The sequence below is a fragment of the Gossypium arboreum genome, chromosome 7 (assembly GCF_025698485.1).
Source record: "Gossypium arboreum isolate Shixiya-1 chromosome 7, ASM2569848v2, whole genome shotgun sequence".
NCBI lineage: Eukaryota > Viridiplantae > Streptophyta > Magnoliopsida > Malvales > Malvaceae > Gossypium > Gossypium arboreum.
The window spans coordinates 92496033-92509324 of NC_069076.1; the positions used below are offsets into that span (position 1 = coordinate 92496033).

At 35.7% G+C, this 13292-nt stretch overlaps 2 protein-coding genes across 4 annotated transcripts; both read left to right on the forward strand.

Moving 5' to 3' along the window:
- Window positions 1–2891: 2891 nt before the first annotated feature.
- LOC108475586 (clathrin coat assembly protein AP180) lies at window positions 2892–5243 on the forward strand. The gene has a single exon (XM_017777572.2). It carries the CDS (start codon window positions 3079–3081, stop codon window positions 5152–5154), a length of 2076 nt encoding a protein of 691 aa, XP_017633061.1. The 5' UTR covers window positions 2892–3078; the 3' UTR covers window positions 5155–5243.
- An 816-nt stretch (window positions 5244–6059) lies between these two features.
- Window positions 6060–11531, forward strand: LOC108458035 (uncharacterized). Of its 3 annotated transcripts, none has more exons than XM_017757378.2 (15): window positions 6060–6387; window positions 6475–7109; window positions 7193–7353; window positions 7702–7762; window positions 8032–8097; window positions 8319–8404; window positions 8734–8797; window positions 9279–9491; window positions 9635–9700; window positions 9915–9994; window positions 10090–10244; window positions 10339–10380; window positions 10464–10564; window positions 10815–10914; window positions 11009–11531. In XM_017757378.2, exons 1-11 carry the CDS (start codon window positions 6246–6248, stop codon window positions 10208–10210), a joined length of 1695 nt encoding a protein of 564 aa, XP_017612867.1. In that variant the 5' UTR covers window positions 6060–6245; the 3' UTR covers window positions 10211–10244; window positions 10339–10380; window positions 10464–10564; window positions 10815–10914; window positions 11009–11531. The 3 variants fall into 3 exon arrangements, with proteins under 3 accessions (XP_017612867.1, XP_017612797.1, XP_017612943.1); XM_017757308.2 differs by having other exon boundaries at window positions 10505–10564; XM_017757454.2 differs by having other exon boundaries at window positions 10505–10564; window positions 10890–10914.
- Window positions 11532–13292: the final 1761 nt, after the last annotated feature.

Genomic DNA, 13292 nt, shown 5'->3' on the forward strand with positions numbered 1-13292 from the left:
AAGTTTGAGTAACATCCATGCAAATATCATATATTGGCCCTGTCCAATTTTATTATGATTTGAATATGAATATTTGATTTTCGATCCCTTGAGTTTTATATTAAGTTAGATTATAATTTTAGTTGATTGAAGATTTATTATTTGTTGTTTGTACTTGTGAATCATGTTTATATTTGTTTTTTGTACCTGTGACTATAAATATAGTCACTTTTGTTTGTTTTAAATTACATTTTAATCATTTACGTTATCTTTTTGTTAGAAAGTGGTCACTCTACTGTTAAACTTCATTACCTTCCTAACGGCAGTCCTACGTGACAATCCAAATGGGTTTTAAATGCTAATTGTTCAAATTAAAATTATTTAATTAAAAACCTATTTTCATCCCAGCAACTGGACGTCTAAGTTGGCATTTAAAACCTATTCTGTCATCGAAGGGAACAATGGAGCAGACAAGGAGCCCAAGAAGCTTGGTTCGAGCAAGGGAAAAGCTGAAGCCAAGAGGGCAAAAAGGAGCAAAAAGAAGCGAGTAAAGGGCTTCTTGTGCCGTGGTCCGCATGAGTTGCGAAATTGTCCAAAGCAAGCCGTAGTCAAAGGAAAGGAAACATCCGAGCATGGTGAGTCGTCAAAGGGGCTTCCACCCAAGGAAGAGGTGAGTTTGTCATCGAACTTAGAGGAAGAAGTTGCGATGAAAACAGTGAAGCTGGAACCAATAAGTCTCAAGTCGAGTGAAGCGTCGGAGTTGGTTGAGTTATTGATAAGGCTCCACCTATGGGAGAGGTAGGTGGTGCATCGGACTTTGATGAGGAAGAAGTGATGCATGTGGGATAGTTGACCCGAGTAAATGCAAAGGTACATTCCAAACACTCTGATAGTGTGTTGCATTCTAACTTGTTGACTTGGCAAAAACGTAGGGGCCCTTTCGAAGTTATTGAGTAAGAAGGCCTAGAGACTATAGGCAAAGCGAAGCCAAGTGTTGTGAATCACGAGGATTTTGTTCGAGGGGAGTTAGAATGTAGCCAAGGGAGTGACATAACTCCTTGTCATTGAGATGTACAAACGAGTAGGACGGCTCGAGTTAAAAAGAGACGGAAGTCGAGGTAAAAATCCTGAAGGCAGGGAAAAGCTAAGGCATCAAGACGAGATCGAGGCGAATCAAGTCAGTGCCATTTGGAAGTCGCAACGAGGGTGTTGCGAGAATGGGTGGGGGAGAATGTCACGGGTCAGAGTTCAAAGCCCATGACCATCGCAACAAATGCATCCGATGGAGGTCTATTGTTTAGATGGGGATCATTTGGCCCACGAAAACTGGCCCGATTCAAGGAACTATTGAAGAAGCCTGTCAGATTGAAGCTTGGTTGGCTCGATAGCAAAGATATGGCAACTTAGGCAATTATGGTAACTAATCTTAAAAGATAGAGGGAGTCATATATTGTAAAGATTAGATAGGATTTAATATGGCATATCTTGTAAATCCCTTAAATCATGGGATATGGTTAATCTCGTCCGTCGATGTAAATGTATCTTGACTGTCAGTTTTGGGGGAGCTTAACTATAAATAGAGAGCCTCCCCCTCATTTGTAATCACTTTATTACATTGTTTTATTATTTTTTGTGAATAAGAGAATAGAGAACATTTACTCAAACACTTTGCGAGTGTTTTTTCTGTTGTTCTTTTGGTTGCTTCTTTTGGCATAAATCGCTTCCGCCTTTCAATTTAGTGCCTTGGAGGAGTTCTTAAGGAATCCTCACTCGAGTAAAGGCTGACTTAGGCAAGTTTGGATGAGCGAATCGCCTAAGGCTATACGGATTGCGAGATGGAAGGTCTAGCCCCGTGACAAGTATAAGATTGCCTTTAGGGAGGTAACGAAATTTAACGGTAGAATGATCACTTCATAACAAAACGATAATGTAAATAATTAAAACGTAACATTTCAAATATAAATAACTAAATGTAATCTGAGGCAAACAAAAGTGATTATTTTATAGTTTATCCTTATATTTATACTCACCTCTTTTAACAAAAAAATAAAGATTCTCAATTAATGAGACCTAAGTTTTCTACAAATTTTTGTTTAATTTTTAAAATTTAATTTAAATATATTTAAATTATCAATCTAATTATTTTAAAATATTTAATTTTAATTATAATTATTTGAATGCATGATGAATAATATTTTATTTAAGTTCTTCGAATATAATATTTGTATTTCTACCAACAATTATAACTGCACCAATAATCTTGCATTTGTTTAAGAAGATTACCATTTCTTTAAACAAAAATTTTCTCTAAAATAAAACAAAGTTACTGTGAAAGTTTATTATTTATAAACACATTTAAAGTTTATCTTATTTTAATCTTTTTTTATTTAATTACTCTAATTAAAATAATTATACTAATTAATCATTGTTTTAAAAAAATAAGTTTACCATTAATAGATTGTTGATTTGGTACATCACACAATAATCTTTTTTACTGCTTGAAACTAAAATGACATATTTTAATTACTCAATGGGGTAATATGTCATGTCAGTAATCTGTCAAAAGCGAATGAAATTTTTGATTGTAATGATTAATTAGAGTGATTAAATTAAAAGGAAAAAATTAGAGTCACCAGAATAAAATAAAATATATTTTTAGAGTGACCATCAGCATGATTTACCCTTTATTTATTTATTTTGTTTAAAGAAGTTAAAGCTGTCATAACATAAAAAAAATGAAAATAATGGTGGAGAATTTTGTGAAGCTAGCCAGTTTTAACTTATTAACTTCTTTGTATATCGAATTCAATGTTTTAAACTTTGAACCCTCGTCAATGGCGATCCACTTCTCTTTTATCAATTTCCATTATATATATAAAACGAATAAGTCAACAAAATTTTGTATCGTCGGTGTCACGTTTTTAGGGTTAGTAGAGATTCTCAGGGCTTTTTCGTTAAGTCCTCACACGTTTATCTTAAAATCCCACAATTCCAATCCTCTAAGAATCATATTTTTCCAAGAAAATAAAACAAAACAAAATCATTATTCTTTAGCTTTTCTGGGTTTTACTTTTGTTTTTTCCTTTTCAAGTTTCAGCAATGCCAAGCAGGTTAAAGAGGGCGATTGGTGCAGTGAAAGACCAAACAAGCATCAGCTTAGCCAAGATCGTCAACACCAATTCATCGAATCTCGATGTGGCGGTTCTCAAGGCGACGACACGCGATCTTGAGCCTGTTAACGAGCGTTACGTGAATGATATCCTCGTTATGATCTCGTCTAATAAGCTCCATGCCGCGATTTGTGCTAATGCCATTGCGAAAAGGATTGGAAAAACGAAGAACTGGGTCGTTGCTCTTAAATCTTTAATGATTGTTCTTCGGATTTTTCAAAATAGTGACCCATTTTTCCCTCAAGAAGTACTGCAATCTAGGAACCGCGGAGCTAAGATCTTGAACCTCACCACTTTCAATGACTATTCACAGTCAAGCCCTTATGATTACACTGCTTTTGTTAGATCGTTTGCTTTTTACCTTGACCAGCGATTGGATTGCTTGGTGACGGAGAAGATTCAGCAACGGGTTGCGAACAAAACGACGGGAAATGGCCGGAAGGGGAGCCGTCGAATTAACCCACAACACGTTCGAGAAATGAACCCACCGATGTTACTCAATAGGATTTCGTATTGGCAACGGTTACTTGATCGAGCCATTGCGACTAAACCAACCGGTGCAGCCAAGAACAACCGGTTGGTTCAAGTTTCGGTTCTCGCCGTTGTTCGGGAAAGTTTCGATCTTTATCGGCATATCTCCGATGGACTCGGTTTACTCTTGGATAGTTTCTTCCATTTACAGCATCAATCATGCATCAATGCGTTTCAATATTGTGTTAAAGCTGCACAACAATTCGAAGAGCTTGCTTTGTTTTATGATTATTGTAAAGATCTTGGTATTGGGAAAATCTATGAGTATCCGAGTGTTCAAAAGATATCCGAAGAGTTAATGGATACGTTACGAGAGTTCTTGAAAGATCAAGCTTCGTTTCCGTCTTATAAATCGCCTCGTTCCACTGATGATACTAAAGAATCTCAACGCAGTTCAAAATGCACATCGTTGGAGGATTTGATGTATCAAACGGATTGCGACGAAGCGATAAGTACATCGTTCTTGCCGGGGCATTATTCGAAGGTGGACGAAGAACAATGCCTTGAAAAGGAAGATATGTATAATGTTCATGAAACTGGTTCCAACCATTCTTTACCTATTGATCACGAGACTAGTGTGACTATCGATTTTGTATCGTTCGACGATTGGTTGACAGGTGATAATAAATTGGAGGAGTTACGAACTTCCTCAAAAGCGAAATCCACTAATGGTGGTGATTTCTGGTTTGATAACCAAGTTCAACAAGATCATAAACAAGAGCAATGGTCTAAAAATGGTGCTAATGGTCTCTCTCCTTTTGGCAAATGGATCGAAGAAGATCATGGCAAAGATGGAGCCGAGGCTGATTCATTTGTCGATAACTGGATACAAGGAACCCAACAACACGAACAAGTTGTTCGTGGTATAGGCGAGGGGCATTCGTATTTCGATGAATTACATGCCTCTCGATTTGTAGGCAACGGCCACTCCTTGTTGATCGCGGATGACTGGCTTCTGGAAAATAAAAAGGAACCCGAAGAACAACAGCCGAATTCGAGCAATGATGGTTACATGACAGGATGGGAGCTTGTGTTAGCTGAAGCAACACCACAACCTGCACAAGGTTCTCAACATTTAGCCTGTGGCATTAAGCCCGATATGGCAATTGATTTATTTGATCATAAACAAATAGTACTTCAACGCACATACAATCCATTTCTCGAAGACGAAACCGATGTTGCAACCGCCGCTACCATTGCCACTATGGCTTTCCCCGACAAGTTCTTAATGGCACCACCAATTTTCTTTGCTAACGAAATGGCCCGACCGACATTTCAGGCAATGCCGACTACTCTTTTCGATGATCCGAACGTGTATGACCCTTTCGCACCGTGGCCTAATATGAAAGTTAATAACAATGATTGTTTTAATGGGGAAGATGAACAGCAAAATCTGATACATCAACAAGAACTGTGGTTGCAGAACCAAAACAAGATTATTGCAAGGCATATTGTTTCATCTAATATTGAATAATTTGCAAATAATGTTGTACAACTGTTTATAATTTTTAAAAAGACTTTTTTCATTGCCAAGATAATCAAATTCAACATACAAAGAACAAAGTGAAGCTTTTTTTTTTTTTTTTTTTACTAACCTTTGTGAGTCAATGTTCATATGTACAAATATAAATATCTTATCCAAAAATCCGATTCAACTTAATTTATTAAAAACTAATCATTTGAATTCAAATTGAAGGTAACTAAATTTGAAATAATTTAGAACGAAAATCAAACTTAAATCATCAAAACTTAAAATAATCTAAGAATTTACTTGAAAATTCCGAAAAAGTTGAAACCTAAATTCAGGCTGGTCCTCATGCCATTGGGCCTAACCATTTCATTGAAAATGAGCCTAAGCCTTGGGATTTTAGGTCAGTTTGGGCTCAAGTAATCCATACCTGCTCATTAAAGGTTAAATTATATATTTTAAAACCATTTCGGTTTTAATATAGCATATATATATATATATATATATATGTATTTTGCTTAAAAACATTTTTTTATGGTTTAGTTTAGTTTAAGCCAAAGTTAAAATTTTCTTCTTTTGCTTTTAGCTAAAAATTACTTTCGTCTCAAAATATATTTGAAAAGCTTCAAAGCATTTTTATCTCAAATATAGTTTTTATCCCAAAAATATTTTTCAGAATTAATTTTAAACTGGTTCCAGTTGTGTCTTCATAATTATAAGGACATAAAGTTGAATGAGCAATAAGGTTGAATGAGTTTAAATGTATAAACTATTTGAAAGAATTATAAATTTATTAAAAAATACTTTCTTATTTATCATATTCACATGAATTTTGTATTCAACATATATATATTTGACAAACTATTGAAAAGATCTAATTAAATAAATACGGATTAAATTATAAATATGAGTAAAACAAAGGGACCAAAACCGAATTTAATCCTATTAAAATCCCTTGCGAATTTTCTTTGGGAACAAGCACTCCCAAACACTCCCTAAAACCCCAAATACTGACCAGTCTACTAAGCCCCCAAACAAGCATTGCAGAGCAGAGAATCCATAAACGTATAGCGAAGAGGACGACGACGAAGAAGCCAATGGTGAACAAAGCATGGAAGATCATTCCAAGGCCTTTACTCGAAACAATCCTCAACAACCATGCCCAACACCACCGTGTCCCTCAGCCCCTCATTCTCCATGGCCCCCGTGGCGTCGGCAAAACCACTCTTATCCTTGACCGTACAGCTCCCCTTTCCCTTTCCCTTCCCTTTCTTTAATTTCATTTATATTTCAAAGGGAAAAATTCGTTTTTTTTTTTTTTTGCAGGTTTTCTTGGTGAATGGAACAAAGGTCCTCACTTAACAGGCTATGTCGACTTCGCTCAATCTATTAAAGACCACCATCCTAATTTCGACGGTTCATTTCCTTGGTATTCTTGGTCTTCTTGTGAGTTACCGTCTTTATCTAGCTGCCAAACCCAACTTGAGAATTGCCTGGAATCTATGGCTCATAAAGGCATCAAGCTTGGAACTATAAGTTCACATCAAATCTTTACTACTCTTAATAAATGGCATGGTATTAATACTGCCCTTCGTCGGATACTGAATCAAAACGCTTCTAAAATTGCTATTTCTAATAAGGTTTCGAGCTCGGGTTTGTGGGATCGAGCGGTTTTTGCTTTATCTGCTCGATTTAATGCCTTTGAGATTGATGGGGTTTTGGATTTTGAAGAGAAGGGGAAGTCTTTGTCTATTGATGAAGCTTCTTATTTTAAGGAAGCTATTGTGGCGTTGAGATTGGCAAAGGAGGTGATTAAGATGCAGCAAAAGTGGAGAGCTAATGCCATTGCTGATTTGAATAGGAGTGGACGGTTTTCAAGGTCGCTAGCAAATTCATTTACTGATTGGCCTTGTTTGTTGCTTGAGTTGCTGTCTCAAGCTGCTGAGATTGGCCATTTTCAGGTGGAAAATACTGAACAAACTTCCCTTTTGTTGCTTTAAGTGGCTTGTTGATTGATCATTAATATTTTGTTTAAATTGGGCAGCCAAAGTTGGTCATAAATAATGTCGAAATTCTTCGTAATGCAATGTTGACGGATGACTCGAAGGTGTGTGGATCAATGTATCATGACAGTTTGATTTGGAGAATAATTGCTTTAGGAGCAAACGAGCGATGCCTGCCTGTTATACTTGTGACATCAGATAGGTTAGGACATTAAGCCATGTTGTAAGTTTATTTTTGTTTATTCTAAATCTTGCATAAGTTTCAATTCGAGTTTAGACTTTTCTATTTTCCTCAATTATCTGAAATATTTATCCTTTTAAAAAGCTGAAGGGCTAGTTCATGGTGCACATGTGTCTGCATCTTCAGAATTTCAGCTTTACGCTGCTTGTATCCATGGCAGATATTGATAATTGTGAAGCTTTCTTCCTATGTTTTATTTCTTAGAACCTTCACAATGCCAACTTTTATATCTTTTTTTCATGTGCAAAGCTTTTCCAACTCTTTTATGTCTATTTCTAACTTAGTTCTAACAAATACAATTTTCCTCAGCTACTATTCATATCAAGCTTTCATGGATTTTGGGTTTCCAGATATATTTGTCTCTCGTGAGGTACTCAGAAAACTATATATGATACTCATGTCACATGCACATGTTTGTACACGCAGAAACACCCTTAAAGCTTGGTGTGCATTATGAATGGATATACACGTAGGCACCAACCATCTATGTGTTTCATTTTGGTGCCTTTTAGTTGCTGTGTTTTCACCTTCAAACCTAGAAAACTTTCTGAACAATTTTGATCACTCACTTCAGTCTGTATATAATATAATTCAATGATGCCAATATAAGACAGTCATCTCAATTTATTTGATCTGCAGACCTTTGGTTGGACTCCTCAAGAAGCTAAAATGCACATGGTTACTGATTACTTCACCCATGCAGAGGTGAGTATTTATTAGTTAATACAACATTGCTTAACACAACATTATAAACATCATCATAAGAAGGAAATAAAAGGAAAACCCATAACTCAAACCGCCTTGAATTTTCTGTTTAGTTCTTAATAGTCTGTAGTTGGCTTTTCCCCCCTTCAGAATCATCTATCAGAATCTTTAATTAGTGACATTCTTGGCCAGTTAGAAGCTTACCTTTATTCTGGTTGCAGTGGATGGTTATTGATGATGTGCTTGGGCCTAATCCTCGACATCTATTTGAGGTGTATATGCTTAAACAAAGCAATTGTTACCAGAAGTAAGGATATTTCTTGTTCGATTTGTTGTATTCTTGTCTCATATCTTATATTATATGCTTAAATGATTAAAGTGAGTGGTTATGGAAATCCAGTGTGTTTGTTGTTGTTGAGTCTCATTGTATCTCAGTTATTTTTCAGTTGCGTTTTGCTATTATAAGTTGTAATGCTTTCATTCCAGGATTAAGTAAAAATGAATTCAGGAAGAAATTTTAATGTTTCAAATTTTATATGGGTAGTTCATGTTAAATGCCACTATTTCTTCTTTGCTAGTCAAAATTAATGTTATGCACTACGGCATTTTGTTAAAACTTATTTTCTTCAATGATAGGTTGATGGACAATGAGGCAAGTACTTTTGAGGACATCGTGGATGCGTATTTAGCATACTTACAGGTTAACTGCACAAAATGAGAGCATTTTTATACTATTTCTTACAGGTTACAATTTGTCAGGACTGGTTCATACACATTAACTTGAACCTGCTGCATCAATAAAAAAAATAAGTTATAAACTTTGTAGTTTTCACCGTTTAATTAAAATAAAAACCAATGACTACTAAGGTTGATTCTTGTAGCGGCTTGAGTTCCCAGCTCAGTTGCTTTCTCAGATTCTTTTCTACAGTCATTTTTAGGTTGAAGTGGTGAATCCTTCAATGGATACAGAATTGATGCATTATAAATGATTTGGTTCTTGAAAAACTTACAAAGATATTAGAAATTATTGACATTTAAATATTTAATAGAAGATGTATGGTACTGTCATTATTTTTAGGTATGTTACTGTGATGTTATTCAGTATTTTCTTTTAATTGTTTACTCTTTTTTTTTTTTGGGTACCATTGCTGTCTTGTATTCTTTGCAATAATGATTTTTAGGTTACCGTGGTGAATCCTTCAATGGATAAAGCATTGAGCTTCCTGCAAAAATTCGCAATTGATGCACGAAGTGGAAAGATTTTAGAGCATAGATTGCATTTTGGTGCTCCTTGGAGACATCCTCCGTCTTCCAAGGACCCTACTATATGTAAGGAATGGGCAAAGATACAACTAATGGATTTTGTTCAATCTCTAGTAAATGCAGAATTTGGTGTAAGTGTGTCCTTCATCATTCCCTCTATTTTATGTACTCTTAACTGTTCTGTTGTGCAGGTCATATATGCTGCTGTCATTCATTTTGTACTTATTCATGTTTTTAAGTAACTTTGTTTTTTCCCCATATCTGGGTTACACAGGTTAATTATCTAGCTGACTGCAGCCTAGAGATCATGGATGATCCAGCTGCTGTTGCATTAGTGGAGGTATATTTTATTGCATTCTATGTTTTGTTGGTCTTACGATTTCCCTCGCTTTTGTTTGGTTTCAATTATAGTGTTAAATCTTTTAGCCAAATCTGACTTTTCCCTATTACCAAAACTAGCAGTAGAATTCAATTCCTTGTTGCTAACCTTTTGATGTATTAGTATATTTGCATGGGAAACTAAATTCATGCTTTGCAAAATCTCCGTTTATTAGGTTGGCTTACTCTATGCCCAAAGGGATCCTTCTTTCTTTCGTCCCATCTCTAAAGGTATTCAGAGGTGTCTTGCAAGATGGTAAGTGAGTGAATGTACACCTTCCCAAAAAGAAGAACCGGGAGTGTATTGTTTACGAGTATCTTATGCTTACATGTCCAAATCTTGGATCACAGGCTTGTCCAGGAGCGCATGCAGTTGAGTTACCAAAACTTGCTTCAGTATCTTTGGCAGCGGATTATACGTGGTCGTAGCTATCGTCATTTGATGCTGCAAGTTGGCTATGATAAATACTAGAAAATTAGAGAGGATGAAGCATATATCAAACCAAGTACTAATCTCTGTTTTAACAAAGTCCTTGAATCTATAGGAGTTGTGATTTAGTTCTCAGGTCATGAAATAAGGAATTGTTATAATATTTTCAGGATTCTCTCGGCATGGATGTAGTTCAAAGGTTCACATGAAATGTAAGAAAGTTCCTTTTGTTTAATCTTTCTAATTTCCCTTGTGCATTTGTTTTATGTATTCTTTCATCCATGTTATCCGTCAGGATTTTCTGTATGTTCCTACCCTAACAGTTCCATTTGTCAGTGGTTACTACGTGGGGACCTTTGGTAAATATGAAAAGCTTAACAGAATTTCAACTATATTGTAAGATTTACTTTTCCTTATTTGGTTTCTTGATGCACTTTTGAGATTGTTGTTGAAACCATTCTTTTGGCTTTTAGAAGTGCACGTTATTTCTTGATGCACTTTAAGTATGAATTATGATCTATATTCTATAATGATGTTTTGAGTTAATGAAAACTCCAATTACATTATAGATTTTAGTCTTCAGTAAAACTTATTTACATTGCTGTATAGGTTTTTACAACGTGCTAAATTGGTTTTTCATGTATAGGTTATGGTCCAACATACATGTCTTTTTCTTTGGGATTGAGAACTAACTCAACTAATTTGTATACACATTTGCTAGGAGAGGACTTTTGATACGCAACAAGGTGAGTAGTTTTCTATGTTTTTGTCATTTTTAACAAGTACAATCTGATTTAGATAATATGAATAATCTTTCGGAGTCTTTTTCCTGTGTTACAGCATTGATTTCCTTGGCGGATTATGCGACTGTCATGTCCTGTTGTTCTCGAGCTCGTCCCTTCTTGAAACTGGCTGCTTGGGATACTCTCAATCCTTGTATGGTGCTGAGATATATCTGTTTAATCCTGAACCATTTTTGGGAAAATTTGTGCCACATTCTTGTTTGATGTTCATTTATTTGTGTTGGTATACTATAGACAGTCCATCCATCAAGTAGAACATTCATTGTAGGTTTCTCATGTTACACGGTGATAGCCAGAAAAAGAAAAAAAGAAGTTTTCCGGTGATGTCGGTAACACTGTAATTGTAGAGGGAAGTTGATTTTAGTTGATTTCTTTCAGAGCCTTTTCATTTAGGGAAAAACTTGTGGAGTGCTAAAATGGAACCTTGTTAAATGCAATTGCGAAAATGCATAGGGACCAAGTGAAAGACTCGTATAGGTAGGTTTTTCATTTTTGTACATATTACTCACTTTCGAACTGTTTTAATGGTTTTAATGTTTATGCATTTGATGATTTGACAACATTTTGTACAAAATAAAATTTGATATAGATAAACAATATAAACATAGTTGCCACAGCTAATAATGGTAACTGTAATAACTTTTAGACAAGCGTTAGTATTTCCAATGACCAACAAAGTTGCAACCATACTTTTCACACTGAAGGATTAGAACTTGGTTGGGTTTTCCACACTTCTCATATATGGAGTGGCAGTCAATTTTTTGAACGAAAGTGAGGATGCAGATGATCTTTGTATTTGTATTTATTATTAGACTTAATAAATGGTTTTTTTTTTTAAGAATGCATTTAGGATGCATTGCATTGTCACAAATCTCACAAAAATAAAACCAAAGCTTTGGGTCTCTTTCTTTTTCGCATATGTCACACCAATGATGAAGTGGATAGTCATTGCAAAATAAAGTCGTAATCCTTGCATATGTAATAACCTTCCCGGTCTTTATGTTTACCACAAGCACTGTAATGACTTTTAGTTTCTGCATCATAAAAGAGGCAATGTGATTCATTTGCTTGATGCATATAACTGTGAGGAATTACGGCACATCGAAAGCAGAAGACAATGGCATCATCTGTACCTCGCTTGTAGGAGAAACCACTGCAATCATAGCCACATAACCAACATGTTAAAATACCATTTGTGAGAAGTATGAAAGGCTTTGGCGCAATCCATAGTTGAGTCTTCCTCGGCAATTTAACGCAGGTTTTATGGAGAAAGAAATCACAACATGAACAATAGTAAAATGAAGAAAAGACCGGCATCATACACCCATTACAATGCTTATTATTGTTGATCTCGTCATTGAATGTCAACTTGTGCTGATCATGACTAGAATGTCCCTTGTAAGACCCAATTTTAGCCCGGGCCCAAATTATAAAATAAAACAAATTTAAACCAAAAATAATAAAGTTCAAAAACTGTTCATTTACAACAGTAGGCCCAAATATCCAGATATAAAACCCAATAACTCAAAATTAATCTAATTCTAAAGCCCAATACCTAAGCCCATAACTTTAATTATTTTTAGCGAAAAAAAAGGGGGAAGAAACCCTAGCCGCAAGGGCCTCCACCTCCGCCACGCACGACCTCCGCGTGCGCTCCACGTAGCCACTCCACGTCACTAAACCTGTGAGGAAAACGAAACAGTAGCAAAAAACAGATATTTTGTTGTATTTTCGACTATAAAAGCTATATTAAACCGAATGTTTAGGGGGAGGAGAAAGGGGGAGAACAAAAAAGAGAGATTCAAACCCCAATATAAACATTCTATCGCACTAAAACAGAGGAGTTAGATTCAAATAAAATGTGTTATTTTTTGATCTATTATCATTTTTATTTATTTACTTTTTGAAATATTTACGCATACAAAGATTCATTCATTCTCTTTTATTTTTTATACATATATATATATATATATATATATATATTAGAAGAGTTTTTCTAAAAATAAAACCTACCTTCAGGAGTTCCGACCGCCGTGTACAGTGATTGACGGCGGCGGACCACGGCAACGATCAGCCGGAGTTCGGTCGGACCCTCAGGCCTGCAGAGAGAATAAAGGGGGGAGGGGAATTTTTTTTTCGAGAAGGGGTTGAAAGTGTTTTTTTTTAAAAAAAGATTTTGGCCTTAACTAGGCCTCCAAAACGACGCCGTTTTGGGCAAGCCTTTCAGGCACAAAAACGACGTCGTTTTGGCCGACCCGCGCCTTGACCCGACCCAGAGCCAAGATCTGTGCGTTTTTTGATCGGAAGGGCTAATTGCATAT